The following is a 23,155-nucleotide window of genomic DNA, read 5'->3' on the forward strand; positions in this document are numbered from 1 at the left end:
AAAAAATATTAGATTTAATATACATTTAAACAAATATAACAAATACACTTGATTAAAAAAGTTTAAAACACATATATTAATTAATATATATATTTACTGTACAACAATTATTAAACTAATAATTTTAATGTATTTTACAATTTTAAAATTAAATAAAACATTAACAAATAAATATATACATATACACATACACCAAGAACATAACATTTATTTAAAAACACTCTATTTTAAATTAAAACATTAAACTATTTAAAATTCTTTAAACTTAAATGTCCCACTCCAGTGAGTGCAACAGTAGGGAAAGTGTTGGATGTTGGAGGGGTACAAATTACTATTCCCACTCGAGTGAGAGCAACAGTAGGGAAAGTGTTGGATAGCGAAGGGATAAAATTTACCAATCCCACTCCAGTGAGTGCAACAGTAGAGAAAGTGTTGGATAGAGGAGGGGTAAAAATTAATATTCCCACTCCAGTGAGTGCAACAGTAGGGGAAGTGTTGGATAGCAGAGGGGTAAAAATTACTATTCCCACTTCAGTTAGTGTAACAGTAGAGAAAGTGTTGTATAGTGGAGGGGTACAAATTACTATTCCTACTCCAACGAGTGCAAAAATAGGGAAAGTGTTAGATAGCGGAGAGGTAAAATAAAAATAAGTTACTTACCTGTAAATTGTGGTTCTCCAGTATTGGTATCTTTCATAGATTCAAATGCTTGAATCATTCCCCGTCATCGAACTGGGAGTCCAACAGTACATACAAATCAGTAAGTAATTACTCTAACATTAAAGTTAATAGAGAAAAAACCATTCACTTTAATATCGTATCCTAGTCATTAGGTATGGTCCAAACTCCAGCCAATCAGGTGGCAGCACCCTCTAGAACCCTCTCCATAGAGGGTCCAGGTTCTCAAACTTTCAAGCATAAGTGTAGTACAAATGTACAATAAAAACAGGGGAGCCTCTATGGGGCGGAAGGTGGGTCGCATATGAATCTATGAAAGATACCAATACTGGAGAACCACATTTTACAGATAACTTATTTTCTTCTCCAGGAATGGGGTATCTTTCATAGATTCACATGCTTGAAACAGAGTAGTTAGCAGTTATCACATAGGTATGAATGTTCATACAAGAAAGTATGTAGTACAAAAGAAAACTGTACATCAGCCAGTGTATATCACACCTATGTACCACTCATTTATATATTTATATGCATATAGAATAATCTGACAATAGCTATGCACAAAATAACAATAGCCTTGAATATAGCAATTTTAAAACTTAAAGGAAAGTGGGAAGGATAGAGGCTCACCTTATAGAAAACTGTAGTACCGCCTGTCCCACAGCTGTATCAGCATTACTTGCAGCTTCCAGACAGTAATGCTTGGTAAAAGTGTGCCTGCTGGACCAAGTTGCTGCTCTGCAAATTTGCTGAATAGGCACACCGGCAAAGAGAGCTGCTGAGGAGGTAACTGCTCTTGTAGAATACGCTTTCATTGTTGAATGTAGAGGTCTGCCTGCTTGCTGATGGCAAAACTATCACTAAGAAAATCCAACGAGCTATAGTTTGTTTAGTTACTGGATAGCCTTTCCTGATTTTTCCATAAGCCACAAAAAGCTGATTAGCCTTAAGGATATGGGCTGTTTTCTGCAAGTAAAATTTTATACATATCTTAACATCCAGGGAATGTATGGCCAATTTGTTGGTGTCTGTGCACGCCGCCACGGAAAGGCATGCGGTCTTCGACATTGGGGGCCCGTAGCGGGCCCCAAAGTATTCTGGGTGGTGAGGGGTGCACATGGGAGGTACTTATGGTACCCCCTGCATTTCAATGTACAACGTGGCAGGCACCGCATGGTGTCTGTGACGTTGTGCATTGAAAGGCACATTTTGCTTTTGTGGCATTGCAGCGGGTGGTGCTGCAAGGTTACAAATGCGGGAAGCGCCCGCCAGTGTGGCGGGCGCATCCTAATTGTAGATGCGGGACCGTGGCAAGCATTGCAGGCGGTCCTGTTTCCCGGGGGTATGACCCCCTTAGTAATCAGGAGCCAAGCTGCTAATCGCAGAAATGATGAATCCGGATGGCAGATCTGGCCGCAGTTCATTGTCAGCAAGTTCTGTAATGGCCGCAACAGCCTGGGTTTTCACTCCAATAGGAGCAGTAGCTCTGTGAACCAGAATTGGCGAGGCCACCTGGTAGCTATGAGAAGTATTCGTCAGGGTTCTTTCCTCATCTTCCGAAGCACCCTTGGGACTAAAGGAATCGGAGGAAAAGCAGAAGCATATATCTTTGGCCAATTTTTCGAAAACACTTTCCCGTACGATCCCTGTTGGGGTAGCCACCTTGCGAAGAATTGGCATTTGTGGTTCCGACTGGTTGGAAATATATCTAAACTCGAGTTTGTCCTACAACAGAAAATGTGATCCAACGTTGGTTGGTGAAGTTCCCATTCGTGGTTGGTTGTAATTGACCTGCTCAATGAATCCGCTAGGATGTTGTCTACTCCTTGAACATGCACTGCTGTCAGTGTTATCTGATGTTGAATAGCCCAATCCCAGATTTGCTGTGCCTGCAGGGATAGCATAGTTGATCTTGTCCCCCCTTATTTGATTAAAAGATGCATGCTTGTTGTGTTGTCCATCCGGATTAATACTGAAGATCCTGATATTAATGAGAGGAAAGATTTCAGAGCCAGGAATATTGCTTTCAACTCTAGAAGGTTTTTGTGCAATGTTCGTTGATGGCTGTCCCATTTTACCTTCACAGTCAGTCCTTCTAGATGCTCTCCACCCTTTAAGGGATGCATCAGTTATTACTGTGAAACCTGGTGAGTCCACCATGAATGATAGGCCTGCGGCTATGTTTGGGATGTGAGTCCACCATAGGAGGGCTTCTTTCATTTGAGATGTTATTCTGATAACATCGTCGAAAGACCCTGAGATCTGCAGCCACTGCTTTTCCAGCTCATCTTGCAAGGGTCTCATTCATAGAGGGCAGTTGGGAACTAGGGGAATGCAAGAGGACAACATTCCCAGAATCGATTTGTAATTGCAGACTGAAATGGACTTTCTTGTGAGCAGTAGAGATGCTAACTTGTGAATCTTTTGTTGTCTTTCTTATGAGGCAAAGTCCTTTGCCTGATGAGTGTCCAAGGTTGCCCATAAGAATGTTCTCACCTTTGAGGGGATTAACCGAGACTTTGGGAGAATTTTTGAGCGACCCAAGGATTGGAAGCGAGAAAGATATCTTTGAGTGTGACTGCTTACCACTGTGAAAGATTTCGCCTTTATGAGGCAATTGTCCAGATAAGGGAAGATCTGAATTTCAGCCTGACATAGATGAGCCGTCATCAGTGCTAGGACCTTGATGAACACTCAGGGCACTGAACGAAGGCCAAAAGGTAGGACTTCGAATTGGACATCCCTGCCAGCCACTCTGAAGGGTAAGAATTTCCTGTGTCTCGGGAGGATAGGGATGCGAAAATAGGCATCCTGAAGTTTGCCTCTTCTGGTTGGTGACTTCAGGATAATATACATCGTCCTCCTCCTCATCGTCCTGGCATTTAATGAGAAGGTCAGAGGGACTGTGAGCTACCCTGAACTTTCTTTCATCTTCTGATTCATCCTCATCTGCTTCATAATCAAAAGAAAATCTGGAAAACAGGGAGACACCTTACTTGGAGATGTGTGAAAAGGCAGTATAACCGCATGTGAAGGTCTTTTTTCCTTGGAAGCAGCTATATTAGTTAACAGGACTAGCATCAACGACGATGTCAAGCAAACCACAGACGAGGATGTCATAGATGAAGTTAACATTGACAGTTGGTTCGTCGATGAGGATCTGAACCAAAATCTTCAATTCTGTCGAAGAGGCTACCGTCGATGAGGCCACTGTCGACGAGGCTACCTTCAACGAGACTACTGTTGACGAAACTACAGTCGATGAGGCTACCGTCGACGAGGTCTGCGTCGACAAGGTCTGCGTCGACGGGAACAGCATTGATGAGAGAGACTTGCCTTTGAGAGCCGTCGACAGTCGCAGCGGTGACGAGATTTCCGTCGACGAAGGTCTTTTCTTTTTCATCAATGAGGAAGACAAAGCTAAAATCATAGATGGTCTCACCTTCACAGATACTAAGGTCGACGGAGATGATGCCGTTGACATGATCATAGTAGTGTGAAGAGACTGAAAAGTTGACTAGGTCATAGTCGTGAAGACAGAGATTTTCATCGACAACGGAACCATCAAGGAAGAATCTTTTTTGTGAGGTAAAGTTGTCTCAGGAAGAGACCTTGATGCCTGCTTCATTTCTGAAGTAGTTTTAGAAGGCATAGAGGGCACAGACTGGCCTTTAAGAGATGCTGGTTCTTTTTTAGAAGATGAAGGCTGATCTTCATGTTTTGTGGTTTGGTGATGCTTTTTTAACACCTTAGCAGCCTTAGGAGACACACACTCCACCTCACTAGATCTTTTCCTTGAGGATGAAATTTTAAGTGAGGACTCACTCTCCTCATCAGAGAGATGATTGTCTTTGGTTTTAATCATCTATAGCTACAGAAGAAGGCGTCCTTCTCTATCTCTAAAAGTTTTTTGAGAAAAGGTTCTACAGATTTAGCATTCTCTCACCTGGTGTTCAGGGTGAAGACAATAAATACACTTCTTGTGAGGATCATCTGAATGAAGTCTTAATTTCCCACAAGAATCACAATGCCTGAAGAGAGATCTTTTCGAAGAAGAAGACATGTTGATTGGAGATCTGAAAGATTTCACAAGGCCAAGAGAAAGTACTGAGCAGAGCTCAGGTAGACTCCCTTCACACGACCTGCGGTAGAAACTCTGAGAGCCTGGATCCTCTGTGGAGAGGGTTCTAGAGATTGGCTGGAGTTTGGACCATACCTAATGACTAGGACGAGATATTAAGGTGAATGGTTTTTCCTCTATTAACTTACGACCGGGAATGATTCAAGCATGTATATCTATGAAAGATACCCCAATACTGGAGAAATTACTATTCCCTCTACAGTGAGTGAAACAGTAGGGAAAGTGTTGGATAGTGAAGGGCGTAAAAATAACTATTCCCACTCCAGTAAGTGCAACAGTAGGAAAAGTGTTGGATAGCGGAGAGATAAAAATTACTATTCCCACTCCAGTGAGTGCAACAGTAGGGAAAGTGTTGGCTAGTGGAAGGATAAAATATACTATTCCCACTCCAGTAAGTGCAACAGTAAGGAAAGAGTTGGATAGCGGAGGGGTAAAAATTGCTATTCCCATTCCAATTAATGCAACACTAGGGAAAGTGTTGGATAGCAGATGGACAAAAATTACTATTCCCACTCCAATCAGTGCAACAGTAGGGAAAGTGTTGTATAGCAGAGGGATAAATATGACTATTTCCATTCCAGTCAGTGCAACAAAAGGGAAAGTGTTGGCTAATGGAGGGGTAAAAATTACTATTTCCACTCCAATGAGTGCAACAGTAGGGAAAGTGTTGAATAGCAGAGGGATAAATATGACTATTTCCACTCCAGTCAGTGCAACAAAAGGGAAAGTGTTGGCTAATGGAGGGGTAAAAATTACTATTTCCACTCCAATGAGTGCAACAATAGGGAAAGTGTTGGTTAGTGGAGGAGTAAAAATTACTATTTCCACTCCAATGAGTGAAACAGAGTAGGTAAAGTGTTGGATAGCGAAGGGGTAAAAATTACTATTCCCACTCCAGTTAGTGCAACAGCAGGGAAAGTGCTGGCTAGCGGAGGGATAAAATGTACTATTCCCACTACAGTGAGTGCAACAGTAAGGAAAGTGTTGGACAGCGGAGGGATAAAATGTACTATTCCCACTTCAGTCAGTGCATCAATGGGGAAAGTGTTGGATAGCGGAGGAACATAATGTATTATTCCCACTCCCGTCAGTGCTTCAAAAGGGAAAGTGTTGGATTGTGGAGAGGTAAAATTTACTATTCTCACTCCAGTCAGTGCATCAAAAGGGAAAGTGCTGGATTACGGAGGGGTAAAATTTACTATTCTCACTCCAGTCAGTACAAAATTAAAAACAAAAACAAAAAATCACCAACAAAAGAATTTTTTTAGGTAAATAAAAAAATATATATAAGTTACAAATAAATAAAAAAATATATGTAATATGAAAAATAAAATAAAAACATATTAGAATGGTAAATACATATCACAAATACAGACAAATATATTAAATAAAATAAAACAATAAAACATTCAAACAAATATTTTTATTTAGATATTGTTTATTAACAAAAACATTAATTATTACATAAATCTAGTATATTTACTTCCTACCCTATAACACCACACAACTCATGACGGGGAATGATTCAAACATGTGAATCTATGAAAGATACCCCAATACTGGAGAAATGACTATTCCCACTACAGTGAGTGCAACAGTAGGGAAAGTGTTGGATAGTGAAAGGGATTCAAATTATTATTCCCACTCCAGTGAGTGCAACAGTTGGGAAAGTGTTGGATAGCGGAGGGATAAAGTCTACTATTCCCACTCCAGTGAGTGCAACAGTAGGGAAAGTGTAGGGCAGCGGAGGGATAACATGTATTATTACCACTTCAGTCAGTGCATCAATAGGGAAAGTGTTGGTTAGCAGGGAAACAAAATGTATTATTTCCACTCTCGTCAGTGCATCAATAGGGAAAGTGTTGGATTGTGGAGAGGTAAAATTTACTATTCTCACTCCAGTCAGTGCATCAATAGGGAAAGTGTTGGATTGCGGAGGGGTAAAATGTACTATTCTCACTCCACTCAGTTCAAAAATATTGTCAACAAAATATTTTTTTTTTAGGTAAATTAAAAATTATAAATAAGTTACAAATAAAAATATATATAATATTAAAAAATAAAATAACATAAAAACATAATAGAATGGTAAATACATATTACAAATACTGACAAATATTATATTAAATAAAACATAAAAATTTCAAACAAATATTTTTTTTTGTTTAGAGATTGTTTATTAACAAAAACATTAATTATTACATACATTTACTTCCTACCCTATAACACAACCCACAATGAAAATAGAAATAAAAATGGTTTGCATCATTAGCATAATTATCAATTAAACAAATATTATTCATTTAAAACAAATTAAAACAACACATACAATGTAATAAACGTCCCACCCTTTACATCTATAATCCCTACAACCAACACCTAAAATCAAACGGTAAAAAAATGAATTACACATTTAATAAACGTTTTCAATTAAATAACTAATAGTATTTAACAACAAATTATAAAGTAAGTAAAAAGGATTTTCTCCCCATCCTTCACCCCTATAAACCCAAAACCCACACACAAAAAATAATGAAAACAATGATACTAATTAATTATCAATTAATTAATATTAATTATCAACTAATCATTAATAATCAAAAATAAATTATTACCCATCCTTTACCCCTATAACCCAAGAACCTGCCCCTAAAAAACAAGTTACTTACCTTTGGTAACGCTTTTTCTGGTAGATACAATATCTGCCTGTGGATTCCTCACCTTTTGAATACCCCATGCGCCAGCATTCCGCGGGAAATTCTTTCCTAGCTCTCTCCATGCCGATCAGGATGTCACAATGGGCCAGCTCCGCACGCGGCATTGCGTGACGTCACAGGAGCCACAAAAGGACCTCGCCGGCGTGATGACGTCAGTTCCACCCATTTTTTCTGTGCCGTCGAGGCAGATGGGCGGACCGACACATTTTCAAATATATCCATAACATATCAGATAAATACACAAATGCAAAATCACATTTGCATAATCAATAAAGGCAAAGAGAAAAAGCTAGCATAAAGCATTTCTCATCATTAAACTTAAACATGAATCAAATAAAATATCTTTTTTTGGGGGGGTAGAAACAGGTGGACAACGGGGAGGCGGGTAGGAGCGTGAGGAATCCACAGGCAGATATTGTATCCACCAGAAAAAGCGTTACCGAAGGTAAGTAACTTGCTCTTCTGATGGATACTTCTGCCTGTGGATTCCTCACCTTTTGAATAGATTCCCAAAGCTGTACCTCTCCCGGAAGAGGGTGTCCACCTGACTAGACCAAACAATCCTGCAAAACAGAACGAGTAAAATGGCCATCACTCCTGACCTCAGAATCCAAGCAGTAATGCTTTGCAAAGGTATGGAGGGAGGCCCAAGTTGCTGCTTTACATATAACAAGAACAGGAACACCTCTAGCCAAAGCAGAAGAAGTAGACTTAGCTCTTGTAGAATGAGCTCTTATACCTTCCGGAGGCTCTTTTTTGGCCAGGACATAGCATACATTGATGCAAAAGATGATCCACCTTGATAGTGTCCTCTTGTGCACTGCCTTGCCTTTCATTTTCCCAATATTGTCCAGTCTTAGATCAATAGTCCGATCCAAATAAAAGCTGATAGCTCTTTTAAGGTCCAATCTATGCAACCTTTCTTCGTCCTTGGAAGGATGAGAGGAGGATAAAAAGTAGGCAAAGTAATAGATTGTCCCATGTGAAAAGGGGTAACCACTTTGGGAAGGAAAGCAGCCCTGGTCCTTAGAACCAACTTATCCGCATGAACGGTCAGGAAAGGAGGTTTGGAGCTAAAAGCCTGAAGCTCACTTACCCTCCAGGCCGAGGTAGGGGCAATCAAGAAAAACGTTTTAAAAGTAAGAAGCCTCAACGGACAAGAGTGAAGAGGCTCAAAAGGAGAACCCATTAGAAACGTAAGGACTAGATTCAAATCCCACTGTGGCATAATGTAAGGAGTGGGAAGAAACATATTTGTAAGGCCCTTAATGTACCTCATTACAATGGGGGACTTAAATAAGGATGGCTGATCAGGCAAACATATAAAGGCTGACAAAGCCGATAAATAGCATTTGGCAGTGCCAAAGAAAGTGAAAATTCCAAAATATTAGATAAACGGGTCTTACGAGAATCGATATCCCTCTCTCCACACCACTTCACAAACCTGGACCAACGGGAAGAGTAAACAGATTTAGTGGAGTGTCACCTGAACGATAAAATAACATCCACTATTTCTGGTGGGAGAGCTAAAAAAACTCAGGTTGCCCCGTTCAATCTCCAGGCATGAAGGTGCAGGCTCTGGAGGTGGGGGTGTAAAACCTGCCACTGCCACTGCGAGAGGAGGTCTGCCCTGAGAGGGAGAGGGAGCGGAGGGTGCAATGAGAGGTGAAGTAGGTCTGTGTACCACACCCTTCTTGGCCAATTCAGGGCGATCGATGTAACTTGGGCCCGAGGAATCAAGGGTATGGGGGAAACACGTAAAGAAGCTGAGAACTCCAATCTATCTGAAACGCAACGCTCCCTGCAACAGATGCTGGAGACTGCAGAACAACGGGTAGTGTGCGTTCTCTAGAGTGGCAAACAGGTCCAACAAAGGAGACCCCCGCATCTGAAAGATGTGATGGACCACCTCCGGATGAAGCTGTCACTCATGATCGGCAGAGTAACGCCAACTGAGACTGTCCGCACAAACATTTAGTACCCCGGCCAGATGATTTGTAAACAGACAAATCCATTGCCCCTGAACACAGGACCAGAGTCGCAACACCTCTCGGAATGACTCTACACCTCCCTGTTTGTTGATGTACCACATCGCTGTGGTGTTTTCCATCAGGACCTGAACCGACCGACCGTGGCAGGAAGGGAGAAAGGCCTTGAGCGGCAAACGTATTTACCGCAGTTCCAACAGGTTGATGTGAAGCAACTTCTCCTCTGGAGACCAAAGACCTTTGATCTCAAGATCCCCCAGATGAGCACCTAACCCTAGAGTGGAGGCATCCGTGATTAGTGTGGCCACCGGTGGAGGATCTCTGGAGATTTTGATCTTCTCCCCAAGATCTCTGTTGCTCTTAGATACCACTGCCTGCGGAGTCACCACTGGAGTGTCCTCATATGCCAGCGTGCATGGACGACCAACAGAATGCATGAAGCGAACAGACTGAGCAGGCGAAGAACCTTCAGGACTGGAACAACCGCTCCATCGTGAAACAAAGGAATCATTTCTTGTATGTCGAGAATCCTCTGGGGAGGCGGGTATGCTTGACATACAGACGTGTCCAGTGTTGCACCTATAAACAGGCTGCTCTGAGAAGGCACCAGGTGAGATTTGGGTACATTTATCGAGAAACCCAATTTGAACAACAGCTGAGTTGTCACCTGTAAGTTGGGCGTAACCAACTCTGGAGACTCCGCTTTGAGCAGCCAGTCATCCAGGTAGGGGAAAACAGGCAACCCTAACCTTCTGAGAATTGCCGCTACCACTGCCATCACCTTTGTAAAGACACGAGGTGCTGAAGTAAGACTGAACGGGAGGACCACAAACTGGTAGTGTTGCGATTCTACCATGAACCGGAGATATTTCCGTTGTGACTTCAGGATGGGAAGATGAAAGTACGCACCCTGCAGATCGATGGACACCATCCAGTCTTCCTGTTGCAGCGCAAGAAGGACCTGTGCTAAGGATAACATTTTGAACTTCTCCTGCCTGAGGTAAAGGTTCAAAATCCTGAGGTCCAAGATTGGTCTCAAACGACCATCCTTTTTGGGGATCAGAAAATACTGGGAGTAGCAACCCTGACCCCTTTCCTGCTCCGGAACCACCTCTATTACACATTTTTGAAGCAAAGCAAAAACCTCCTGCTGTAAAAGCAGTAAATGGTCCTCTGAACACCCACTCTGGCGAGGAGGGTAAGGAGGAGGAAACTCCAAGAAAGGGAGGGCGTACCCATTCCCTACAAGATTCAAGACCCAATAATCGGAAATGATCAGTCTCCAATCTTGTAGAAAGTGGGACACTCGACCTCCAACCGGACCAACATGCTCCAAGATAGGGAATCTAGAGCTGCTTTCATGTTGTACCAACAGTGGTAGGAGGGGAGGTAGAGGAGGACGAAGAAGATGGCTGACGATTTGCTCCTCTGAAGCCACTTTTATTTCTTCCCCTGTATGACTTGTACAAAGGATTTTGCTGTTGTTGACTCTGCTGGGACTGCTGTCGTCCACGAAAGGAAGCAGATCTCCAAAATCATCAGTATCTTTTATAGCCATAGCCTCTAGACTGCACCTGGAGGCCTAAAGATCTTGCAGTAGCTCTGCTGTCTTTGAAACGCTCTAAGGCAGAGTCCACCTTTGAACCAAAGAGTCTTGAGCCATCAAATGGAAGATCTAACAGCGTGGCTTGAACATCAGCAGAAAAGCCCGAAGAACGGAACAAAGCTTGCCTCCTTGTTGCTACTGATTAACCCATAATACGTGGCACAGAGTCAGCAGTATCCATGCCTGATTGAATTACTTGGCGGGCTGCAGCTTGTGAGTCAGAAAGGACCTCCAAGAAGTTGGCACGGTCTTCCTCAAGTAACTTAGGAGCCAACTGAACAACAGAGTCCATTAATGCATGGCTGTATCTACCTAAAAGGCAAGTCGCATTTGTAGATTTTAAAGCCATACTGGCAGAAGAAAACTCTTTTTTTGCTGCTTGCTCCATTTTCTTTGAATCCCTGTCACTCAAAATGGTTGGGAACGCACTAGAAGACTGCTTCGAGCAAGATGCTTGTATAACCAGACTCTCAGGTGTTGGGTGAGACTACAGGAACGCCGGATCACTAGGTGCAGGCCTGTACAAAGGTTTCTGCCAAACCTCCAAAATTGGCTCTGTTAAAGCTTCTGTAAAAGGAAGCAGAGGTTCAGAGGAAGAAGAAGGATTGTTCAAAACCTCTGTAAGAATGTTAGTCTTGACCTCCGCAGTCGGAAGTTTAAGACCCAACAAATCATCCGCCTTCCTTATCACCACATGGTAAGATGCTACGTCTTGAATTATATCACCAGAAGCACAAGGCAGGTTATATTGAGGGTAAGTGTCAAGGCCACTTGCATCCTGAAGGCCTTCAAATTCATCTACAGATTCTATAATTTCACCTTCCTCCTGCTCATGCAGACACTCCTCCTCCTCAAGTAACCTTTGTGCCGCTCTCCTGGAGGGATGTTTAGGCAAAGGCGTCGGTGGAGCTGTATGCGACATCGGGGAACCCAACAGCGATGTTGCTGGAGGAGCCTCAGCTTTGTTCCTCGACGTGAACCGATCTCGCTGCGGAGCCGACCCAACCGCAGATGGCGTCCGCGGGGCCGGAGTGGAGGTCCTCGCGTCGGGAAATGCCAAGCCGGAGTTGACAGCATAAATAGCATAAAAGGAGCCTGGGGATAGTATTGAGTTACTCCCAGGTTAAAAGCGAACTGACCCACGGGACCCGAAGGCACGCCGGATGGAGTTGAGGCTCTAGCAAACATGCCAAAAATAGCATTTAAAAAATGCGATGAATCAGCCCCAGGTGCAGGAAAAGGAGGGTAAGGATCCGCACCTTCCTGATGGGGTGTCACTTGAGGCTGAACTGGAGCTTGGAGCTTGCAGATCTGGGGATGGCGCCCGCACAGGTGAAGTCTCACGGATTGGAGAGGACTCACCTGGAGCCGGAAAATCATCATGATGAGAAGAGACATCAGAAGCTGGAGATGCCACCGGCTTCGGAGATGATACCGGAGTCACATTAGGAGAAGGCGAAGGAGAAATATTATCCTTTCTTTGAGATCGTTCAACTGGAGTCACTGACCTTGACTTCGACCGCGACCTCGTCTTCGGTACTCTTGACTTCGAAGAGCGATGTCCTGAAGCGTGTCTCTTCTTGGACCTCTTATGTTTTTTTGACCTCGACGTGTGCGAAGACGAAGACTTCGCCCTTTTACTTCCTCTCTTCTCCTTTTTATCTTTGGCCATAAATAACTTGGCCTCCCGATCCTTGATTGCTTTCGGGTTAATTTTCCTACAGCTTCTGCACTCCTCGACATCGTGGTCCGAGGAAAGACACCAAAGGCAATCTTCATGTAGGTCCGTAATGGACATGTGCCCGCCAAATTCCCTACACGGTTTAAAACCTGTTTTCCTCGAAGTAGCCATTTCCTAAGAAACAAAAACAAGGATACAAAGTTTTCTCTCTCTATGAAAATGGAGAGCCCAGAAAATCCATTGGCCTAGACGGCGCTGAAAAAACGGAACTGACGACATCACTCCGACGAGGTCCTTTTGTGGCTCCGGTGACGTCACGCGATGCTGCGTGCAGAGCCAGCCCATTGTGACGTCCTCATCGGCCTGGGGAGAGCTAGGAAAGAATTTCCCGCGGAATGCTGGTGCAGGGGGTATTCAAAAGGTGAGGAATCCACAGGCAGAAGTATCCATCAGAAATTAATAGCTCAATTGCCATAATTTCAATTAATTAATATTAATTAACAACTTATTATTAATTATTTAAAAATAAATTACTTCCCACCCTTTACCCCTATAAACTCCACAACCTGCACCTACAGTTTACCCCAAAAATTTCAAAATAAAATCAACCCATTATAAAATCTCAATAAAAAAAAAATATATATTCCTTCATTTATTGTGATTAAATTACTTCCCACACTATTCCCCTAGAAACCCACAACCTGCTACTGAAGTAAAAAATGCTAAATTTGATTAAAATAAAATTAATAACTCCTAAAAATGTAACACATATATTGAAAAACAATACTCTTACAAAAAAATACATCACAAACATTGAAAATATATACTAACATGCATAACACTAATCGATGTTTTAAACAACTATATTTTTCCAAACAATGTTGAAGATTTCTATATTTTTTAAATCTACATTTCTTACCTTCAAGTCGATATTCTTCACCACAACATTCGTGCTGTCGATATTTCTGTGTCACAATATTTTAAACTCGATATTAGTGTAAGTCGACATTCCCAACAAGATATTGTGACTGAATACTCCTGGGGGAACCCCAAGGGCGGTGACGGACCACGTAAAAGCGCAAATGGATGGGATGGGCAAGTAATGGCACCCAATCGGGGTGACCTTAGAGACATGAGGGGTACATGGGGTCTGATTGCGGCCTGGTCTTTGGATTACTATCATCATATTTATTGTAGTTTGGTAGGCAAATGAATGTGGGGGTGACAGTGGGTGGGAGGGGGGGTTATTGGGCATTTTTCTGATTGTTTTGATTCTCTATTTTGTATTACATTTTGTAAGCTGATACCACATGGTGTTGTGCTTGACAGCTCCTCTCCCCTAGATCCTGGAAAGTCAAGATGACATGATTATTTGTAAGCTTCAATTTACCAACAGAGGGCCTCACAGAAGAGCTCAATGGAGCAAGACATGGAGCGCGACAGCTGCTCTATACTACCAACAGAGGTCCTTACAAAAGAGTGCAATGGAGAAGAAAAGCTATGGGGTATGACTCAACTAAAAAAATAGAGGACTCTATAAAAGAGCCTATAACAGCCCCAGAAGTTGCTGAAGCCGCAAAAGGTCCTGAAGGATGTGATGTCCCGGAGTCTACTATTAGGGTCACAGTAGGATCAAATGGCATTGGCATTGACATAACTAAATCACAAGTGGCAGAGGCAGAGGCAGAGGCAGTAGCAGTCGTAGACTCTGGGGTTAAGAAAGCATCATTAGCTAACCAAGGAGCAATTCCCAAGATAAAGAATAAGTATAAGAATAAGGACAGAAGTAAGAGCCAAATAAAAAATGTATCTCTGTTAAAAACCCCACTGAATAACGAGGACAGTGAGGGCAGTGACTATAGTGACTATAGCGAATTGTTGGAGGAGGAGGAGGAGGAGGTGGAGGAGGAGGAGGAGGAGAGTGAGGAAGAGGAGGAGGGAGAAGGGTCAGAATCATTATCCACTTCTTCTGCAGAGATGGAAGATTGTTCAATGAGCGACTCCCAAGAGACGGACGCTGATCTTTTATGCTCAAAAAAGATGAAGGTAAAAAACGATCTAAAACCTAAAACTAAAGGTAAAACCCATAAGGTCAAGGGTAAATCCCGAGGAAGAACCCTAGTAAGCAATAGTAACAAGAGTAAGAGCAAGAGTAAGAGTAGGAGTAAGAAGGGAATGATGCCGCCAAAAGAAATACCTAATACAATAGAGGGGGCCGAAACTGACCCGAACAAGGACAGATTTGACATTTTACTTGCCACAATGAAACAAATTCAAGGAGAAGCACGGCAGGAAAGTCAAAGAGCCAAGCGGGCTAATAAAAAAATACAGAAATCTCTCCACAACTTACAGGATATGTACTCTGAAGTAACAGGTAGACTAGCAGAGGTAGAACAGAGAACTGGCAAAATGGAGGATGAAATGGCAGAGATACAGGAATTCAGGCAGACCCAGGGAAAAACTGAATCTGATATATTATGGAAACTGGAAGATTTTGAAAATCGCCAGAGGAGAAATAATATAAGACTCTTAGGAGTGGAAGAAGGCAAAGAAGGGGGAGATACAAGAGCCTTTGTCGTAGAACTGCTGAAAGGTGCGTTCCCAGAAATGGACGCATGGGATTGGGATAAGGAAGTGCAACGGGCACATCGCTTCCCCCTTGTACAGAAAAAAGGCAATGCGGGTGCAAGATCGAGGGCAATTCTTGTCTATGTAGGAAATTACTTGCTAAGGGAGGAAGTGATTATGAAAGCTAAACCTACTAAGAAACGCACATATAAAGATATAACTTTCTTTGCCCGTCCAGACTTTTGTCATACAACAGTTGAGAGAAGATGGCGGATGCGGCAACTTATAGTACCATTCCAGAACCTAGGCTGTGAAGTTTATTTACTGTTTCCGTCTCGCTTGAAGGTGGGGCTTAATGGACAGTTCAGAATTTTCTTTTCGGAAATTGTTGCCCAAGAATACTTGACCTATCTTCGAGAAGAAAGAAGACATAGAGACCGAAACGGACAATCGGATCGCACAGAGATCACAAAACAAGTAGCTTCTATTTCGAAGAGATAACTGAGCCTTTTTTGTTCTTTTTGAGACAATGTGATTATATTCTGAGAATGCTGTAGCATGGGGGGTGGCCGGGCGGGACTCCCCTGGGAGGGCACGGCTGTCACACATAGGTCAGGATTGACCTATTTGCCAGTAAGGGAAAGGGTGGGGAGGGAGGGGAAAGAGAAGGGGGTGGGGGGTGGGAAACACATGGGGGACAGGGCACGGCAGGAAAAAAAACAGAGGGGAGGAGCTTAAAAAACAGGCGGGGTTGAGAAAAAGTAAAGGAAGTAATGCAATAAGCAACGCTGATTCAAAGATAATGAAAGTGAGGATTACTAAACAGATAATGTATAACAGAGAGGGTAGTAGGGAAAGGAGATGTGAGAACATGGATAATGGGGATTAGAATTGTAACTTGGAATGTTTGTGGGCTAAATGACCCCCACAAAAGAGCGAAAATAGCATTAATGCTGAAACAAATGCATCTTGATTTCGCATATATTCAGGAAACTCATATAATGACAACACAAGCTTATGTTCTGTCACAGTTAGGATTTAAGGTATTAGTTCACTCAAGTCAAGGGGTCAAAAAAAGAGGGGTAGCTATCCTAGCTAGGAATAATAATGTTCTAACTAGAAAGAAAGCACAAGACAAATGGGGAAGATGGGCTATGGTTGAGTGTTTTATTGATGGAGAGTGGAAAACATTGGTAAATGTATACGGATCAACAGAGGACGATCCCGATATATTTCAATTCTTAGATGTTGAATTAGCAACCTGGGCACCAAAAATTATTTTGGGTGGCGATCTTAATATTAATGGAGCAGACGGTTTAGGACTGGGTTCTTTTGGAAAGTATAGCGGTAGGAAAAAAAAAGTATTCCAGGCACTACATAGCCTGGTGCTAAACAATGCTCTCACAGATGTATGGGGGAAAAAGATATTGGATAACAAAGGGTACACATATTACTCGGCACCGCACCAAACATGTGCAAGATTAGATTATTTTTTTATTTCAAGTACTAGTATCTCTGACTCGAAGATTGAAAGGCTGCCACGGGTCCTAAGCGACCATAACCCTCTAGTACTTACTATAACAACAAAAACAAGTACTAGACAGCACACGAACTGGACTTTTGAAAGAGAGCTACTGAAAGATGAGAAGTATATAGAATACATGAATAAATGGATTACTGATTTTTTTCGTTTAATAAAGATACAGCAGAAATGGGAGTTGTTTGGGACACTTTTAAAGCTGGAATACGAGGTGAAACAATGAGTTATAACTCTTATAAAAGGAAACAAGTTCAGCTAAGGAATTTAGAATTAGCCTCGAATGTCTTGATGGCAGAAGAAAATCTAGAAAATAGTGTGGTGTCGGGGCGGGATATCGAAAAAGCTTGGGTACAGTTAATAAAAGCCAAAGGTGAGGCAGAGGGCGAAATTGCCAGCAAAGCGGCGAAAATTTATAACACTAAAAGGGAGAAGTGCTATGAGCTGAGTGAGTCAGTAGGTAGGATACTGGCTACTAGAACAAGACAACAAGAATCGGTAGGTATAGTGAGGGAAATTAGGGACACCGCGGGCACGGTACATACAGACTCGATTAAAATAAGAGAAGTCTTTAGGACATTTTACGAGAAGTTATATGACGACGAGCTACAGGGTCGTGACCCCCTAAAAGATAAGGAAGAAATGAGGGAGTATCTCCAGGAGATTCCGGTAGACCCAATAGAGGAAGAGGAAGCAGATGGGTTAGAGGAAGAGCTGCAGTTAGAAGAGATAAAGCCGGCAATATGGAACCTACCTTCTGGTAAAGCAGCAGGTCCTGATCAGATACCCATAGAATTTTATAAAGTATTTTGGGATGGTTTGAGAGAAGAAATGCTGAAGGTGATGCAAGGGGCACAACTGGGCACAACATCGCCTAAATCATGGGGGGGTGCAGAGGTGGTCGTAATATTAAAAAAAGGTAAAAAACCGGAAGAACCAGGCTCGTATAGGCCTATAACCCTACTTAATGCAGACGCAAAAGTCTTCTCTAAAGCATTGGCATCAAGGCTGGCAAAAGTGATAGACAAAATCGTCAGCAGCTGCCAACACGGTTTTATACCAGGGAGAGGAACCACCCACCATATACGGAAGGCAATAACTTTATTTGATGTCTCGGCAGTTACAGGAGACCCGATTGCAGTGATGTTACTCGATGCAGAAAAAGCATTCGATCGGGTCTCCTGGAGCTACCTTTGGTATGCTCTAGCTAGAACAGGAATAAAACAAGGTTTTATCAAAGCTCTACAAACTCTCTATTTAGAACCAGTAGCGACACTACGAGTGAACAGTGGAAACACAGGACAATTTCATATAAAAAGAGGCACCAGACAAGAGTGCCCTTGCTCACCTTTATTGTTCGCTATATATATGGACCCGCTTATACGCAGAATAGAGGCATCAGCGATGATAACACCGGTTATAACGCTTATTGGGCAATGTAAAATCTTAGCCTACGCAGATGATATCGCTGTTATCTCTCCAAACCCATCTGAGGCTATAGAACACCTTGAGCTCGAGGCGCTGAAATTTGGAAGAATCTCGGGATACAAATTAAATACATCAAAAACACAGATAATAAAAAACTTGTATACCCCATGCTTAGACAACCGAGTAACACAAGAAGGTACATATCTAGGGGTTATCATAATGTCAAACTTGGATAACTTGGTGGAAAGGAATATTTCCCCTTTAATCAAGAAAGTGGAGAAAGACCTGAATAGATGGGATAATTTACACCTGTCAATAGTGGGAAGGTCTAATATAGTAAAAATGATTATCCTTCCAAAATTTCTATATCTATTTAGGGCAATACCGCTATTCTTTGATAATAAAATATTTAAAAAATTGGAGAATATGTTAAATAGATTTCTCTGGGCAAAAGGGAAAACGAGAAGGGCTCTTAGATACATGACATTGCCAAGAGAAAGGGGAGGCTGGGGAGTCCCAGATTTAAAATCTTATTACTGGGCGGCGGCTCTACAGAACATGGCTGGCTTAATGGGAGGTGAACAGGGTAGCGGAGTAGAGGAGTGGAGTAAATTTGGATCATTAGCAATCTATGGCCTAACTCTGGGAATGGATGTGAAGGATGTTCTCCTGAAATTTACAGAGGCTAGTTATTACAAGAGGACAAAGTTCAAGATAATAATAGCAGCATTCGAAATTTGGAAAAGTTTTGCTAAAAAAATTGGCCTAGGAAAATTTAATTCTTATACGAGATTATTACATAATCCAACCCTCCCACAAGATATCTTCTCGGGATCTATAATGGCAGAGTGGGAAAATAGGGGAATCAGAACCATTGGAGATATTAGGGGGGAACAGTGTTTTCTCCAATTTAAAGATCTGCAAGACAGATATAACCTAGAAGCTAGGCAATTTTTCAAATTTCTCCAGGTTAGGAGTTTCCTCCTGGGAAAAAAAGGTGGTGTTCTGGGATTTAGGCGTAATGCTATTATGGAAATTATTCAAAAGGGGCAGGATTGTACAATCAAAAGATTGTATGCTGAATTGATTAAAGTAAAACAAGATGATCACCAAAAGTGGAGCGAAAAATGGAAGGATAATCTTACAATCAGCTCTGAAAGTTTTGGTATCTCCCTAGAAATGGGGAACTCACTACTATGTGCAGCACCATTACAGGCTCAACACTACAAAACACTCTATCACCTGTATTATACACCGGCTAAAATAGCACAATGGGGAGGTTTAGTGGGTATTACATGCTATAGGTGTGGAAGCTCGGATGCTGATTTGGAACATGTATTTGCTTTATGCCCCCGTTTAGATTCATTTAAAAAAGAAATCGAATGTTTTATAAGTAAAATTTTAGAAAGCGAAATTGTCCTAACCCCAGGAACCATTCTATTAGGAGTTAATGTTGAGGATGTACGTTCTTTTCGTGGGAGGGAACTTTTGTTTGTTGCTATGTCTATCATGAGATTATGTATAGCCTCTGCATGGATAGATCCTGTACCACCTACCTTCCATAAATGGCTGGCTAAGTTACTAATAACGCATAAAATGGAGAAAGAGATATATGCAAGGAAGGGAAAAAGGGGAAGGAAGCTAGGTAATATAATATGGGATCCTATAACACGATGGAAGGAGGAATAATAGTGTGAAATGTTGGATTGCCTACAGATAAGAAATACCAACTCGGTGCAATTATAATATCGATGTTGTACAATATGAAAGTATATTTTGCTTTTATTTATGCTATTTTTATGCTCTAACTTGTCCTCTAATTTGTTTCTGGTAATATCACCCTCGCCTGCTGATGATTTAGTGATTGTTTTTTATTTTGATCTATGAACAATTGGTATATACTTCTTCTCCTTCAATCTTTGGTTTGTATTAATGATGCCGTGCCTTGTATATAAATGCAAAATACTTCAATAAAAAATATTTTAAAAAAAAAAAAGGAGAAGAAAAGCTGAAGTTGACCTATACTACCAACAGAGGTCCTCTTAAAAGACTGTGATGGAGATGGAAAGCTGCAGTTGTGCTATACTATCAACTGAGGTCCTCATAGAAGAGCACAATGGAGATAGAGATGGAAAGCTGTGGTTGTGCTGTACGAGAAGGGGTCCTCACAAATTAATGCAATGGAGATGGAAATCAGCAGTTGCATAATACCACCAACAGAGGTCATCACAAAGAGTACACCTGAGATAACGTTGGGAAAGCTGCACTTGCACTATACTACCTACAGATGTCCTCACAAAAGAGTGTAATAGAGCTGAAAAGCTCCTGTGATGCTGTACTACCAACAGATGTCCTAACAGAAGAGCACAATGTAGATGGCAAACTGGTTGCACTCTACTTCCTTCCAGCAGAGGTCCTCACAGAAGACTACAATTGAGAAGATGGAAACATGCATTTGCACTTTCATACCAATAGAGGTCTTTACAGAGTGCTATAAAGATGGAAAATGTTGCTATCAACAGAGGTCTTCACAGAGCAGTTCAGTGGCGTCACAGCCCTCCTGGGTGAATACTTACACATTGGAGGAGCGCGCTATGTAAAATGCACATGCCTTTAACGTCTTGACCACACATACGCCACTGCTTTGCACGTACGTTCAAGTTTTTTACAAACAAGTGCAATTTAAAAACATATTAACTTCTGCAAGACCTCACTTGTTTTGGACTCACTTCCACAATTACAATTTTGCTTTCTTTTTAGGAATTTAAATGTGCACCCCAATAGAGAATGCAAACTGCACCACTAGTATGGGATGACTCTAAGATCCTGGGGCCTTATTTATGAAGGCCTTGCGCCGCCGGTGCGTCACTTTTAACATGGGAAAAAGTGACGCACCGGTGGCGCAAGGCCTTCATAAATAAGGCCCCTGGAGTTTTTGCACACAATTTACACACGCAACTGAAATACCAGGATACCAGAAAGAAGTGCAAGGACTGCAAAGCTGCTGCAGTTCTTCAAGTGGTTACAAGAAGTTCCTCTCAAGTCAGATACAATTGCTTGAAATCCCAAAGCGTGTTTTTCTATAGCATAAATAAATATACCAAATCTCAGACAGTGATGAAACACCATTGCAACTTACAATAAATATTTTGTGTGTTATGGAAATAATGGATGACACCCTACTATACAAAAGGAACAGCGGTCAGTGGCAAGGACAAGTGTAAAACAATTATTATCCTTCTATTGTTTTGGAAACATGCATACATTAGCAAGGGGAACATGCAGTGACTCAGAGTGAAGGCATACATGGCAGAAGTGGGCTGGGGCTGTGGTGGGGGGAGTATTATTTGAGCCACATTTGAACAGACCAACGGTCTGTGTTGATTGAGAGCCTTTATATGTGTATGTATTTTTGTACAATATGTTTTGGAAAACATGAGGCTGGAACGACCTAAAATGGGGTTGACAAGATAAGGCAAGGATAGTGGTATAGAGGTTTTACTTTGATGTACTGCTCTGGTACCACAGAATGTTCTGCATAAACAGTGTCAACTGCAAAAAAAATAGTCTATCTTCAAAATATATAACGTTATTGCTTTCTTTAACACTTTCTTTTCTTAAGGCAAAAGGTACCTTTTTTCTTCAAGAATGGGTTTAGCAGGTCCCGTACATTCGTGGCTGATGATCTAAATTGTGCTTGGACATCTTCTGGTAGGTCGAAAGAATATTTAGCTGCAAAGAAGATGTATTTATGAAAATTAGCCGCAGAGGCTAAAATAATGGAAATACAGTGCTTTTCAAATCAATGCTCACATAACATAACGTAATGTAACGCAACACAGCACAAAAACACCAGAACACCATAACACAACACTAAAACACAACACAACATAACCACAAAATAACATAATAACACAACATCTGTAGCAGGGAGAAAGGAAGAACTACAAGGGCAGATAGAAGTAAAGAAAAATGGAAAGTAGAAAGGAAGAAAGAGGGACCCCAGGCAGCATCAGAAAAGCTTTACAAAAAGAAAGCTGCCACTTTAACACATTTTCACTGACCCTTAACCCCAACATCCCTTAGTGTTGGCACTTACTTCCAACTCTCCCCAATAAGTCTGCTGCTTGAAACAAGTTTCTGTGGGCCCGGGCGCTGTACAGCATCATCCAAATAAGAAATTTAAAAAAAGGGTGCAATGGGGCCGAGTCATTCCACTACTCAAACGTGTCAGAAAGCACGCATGTCATGGGTTCTATTTGCTTTATTTTTTTATTGACTATCCAAGGTGGAAAATGCCATTAAATAAAGCTCCATAGGTGTGGGGGTGGGTTGTAACAGCAGAGCAAGTGGGAGGAGGGTGGGGAAACCAGCAAACGGAAGGTGTGGAAAGCACAAATGGGAGAGGATACCCTGGGCAAAAGAGAGAGCAGCATGGAGCACAGGGTGGGGGAGAAAGATACACGGCGAGAGAGAGCAGCTCAGGTTGGGCGATGGGAGCGAAGCACGTGGACAAGTATGAGTAACTCGGAAGCACACAAGGGAGACAACTGGAAAACACATGCATTCTGGTGGAGTGCTGGAGCAAAAAGAAAAAAAAAACAAGTGGAAAAAAACAAGTAAAGATGTTATGCTCCAGGGTAGGAAAAGACACGAGTTGGACAAAGAAAACCATTGAATAAGAAGCAAACAAATGTGAGTGCCAATAATGCCAACCAATGGTAAGCAATGGGTGAGATTTCACCCATTGTAAAATCAAGTAAGCTGACAATAGGTCTTTTCAAACCACACTGCTTCAGCCGTCTGGTAGG

At 41.9% G+C, this 23,155-nt stretch overlaps 1 protein-coding gene across 2 annotated transcripts in view; it reads right to left on the reverse strand.

Moving 5' to 3' along the window:
* Positions 1-23,155, reverse strand: part of C2 (complement C2) — a 482,116-nt gene that overhangs the window by 342,169 nt on the left and 116,792 nt on the right. For both annotated transcript variants that reach the window (XM_086924577.1, XM_086924578.1), the window contains one exon: positions 21,978-22,076. In XM_086924577.1, the coding sequence (XP_086780703.1) occupies positions 21,978-22,076 (99 nt within the window). The remainder of the gene's footprint in view (positions 1-21,977; positions 22,077-23,155) is intronic.

This window comes from Lissotriton vulgaris, chromosome 5 (genome assembly GCF_964263255.1).
Source record: "Lissotriton vulgaris chromosome 5, aLisVul1.2, whole genome shotgun sequence".
Taxonomy (NCBI): domain Eukaryota; kingdom Metazoa; phylum Chordata; class Amphibia; order Caudata; family Salamandridae; genus Lissotriton; species Lissotriton vulgaris.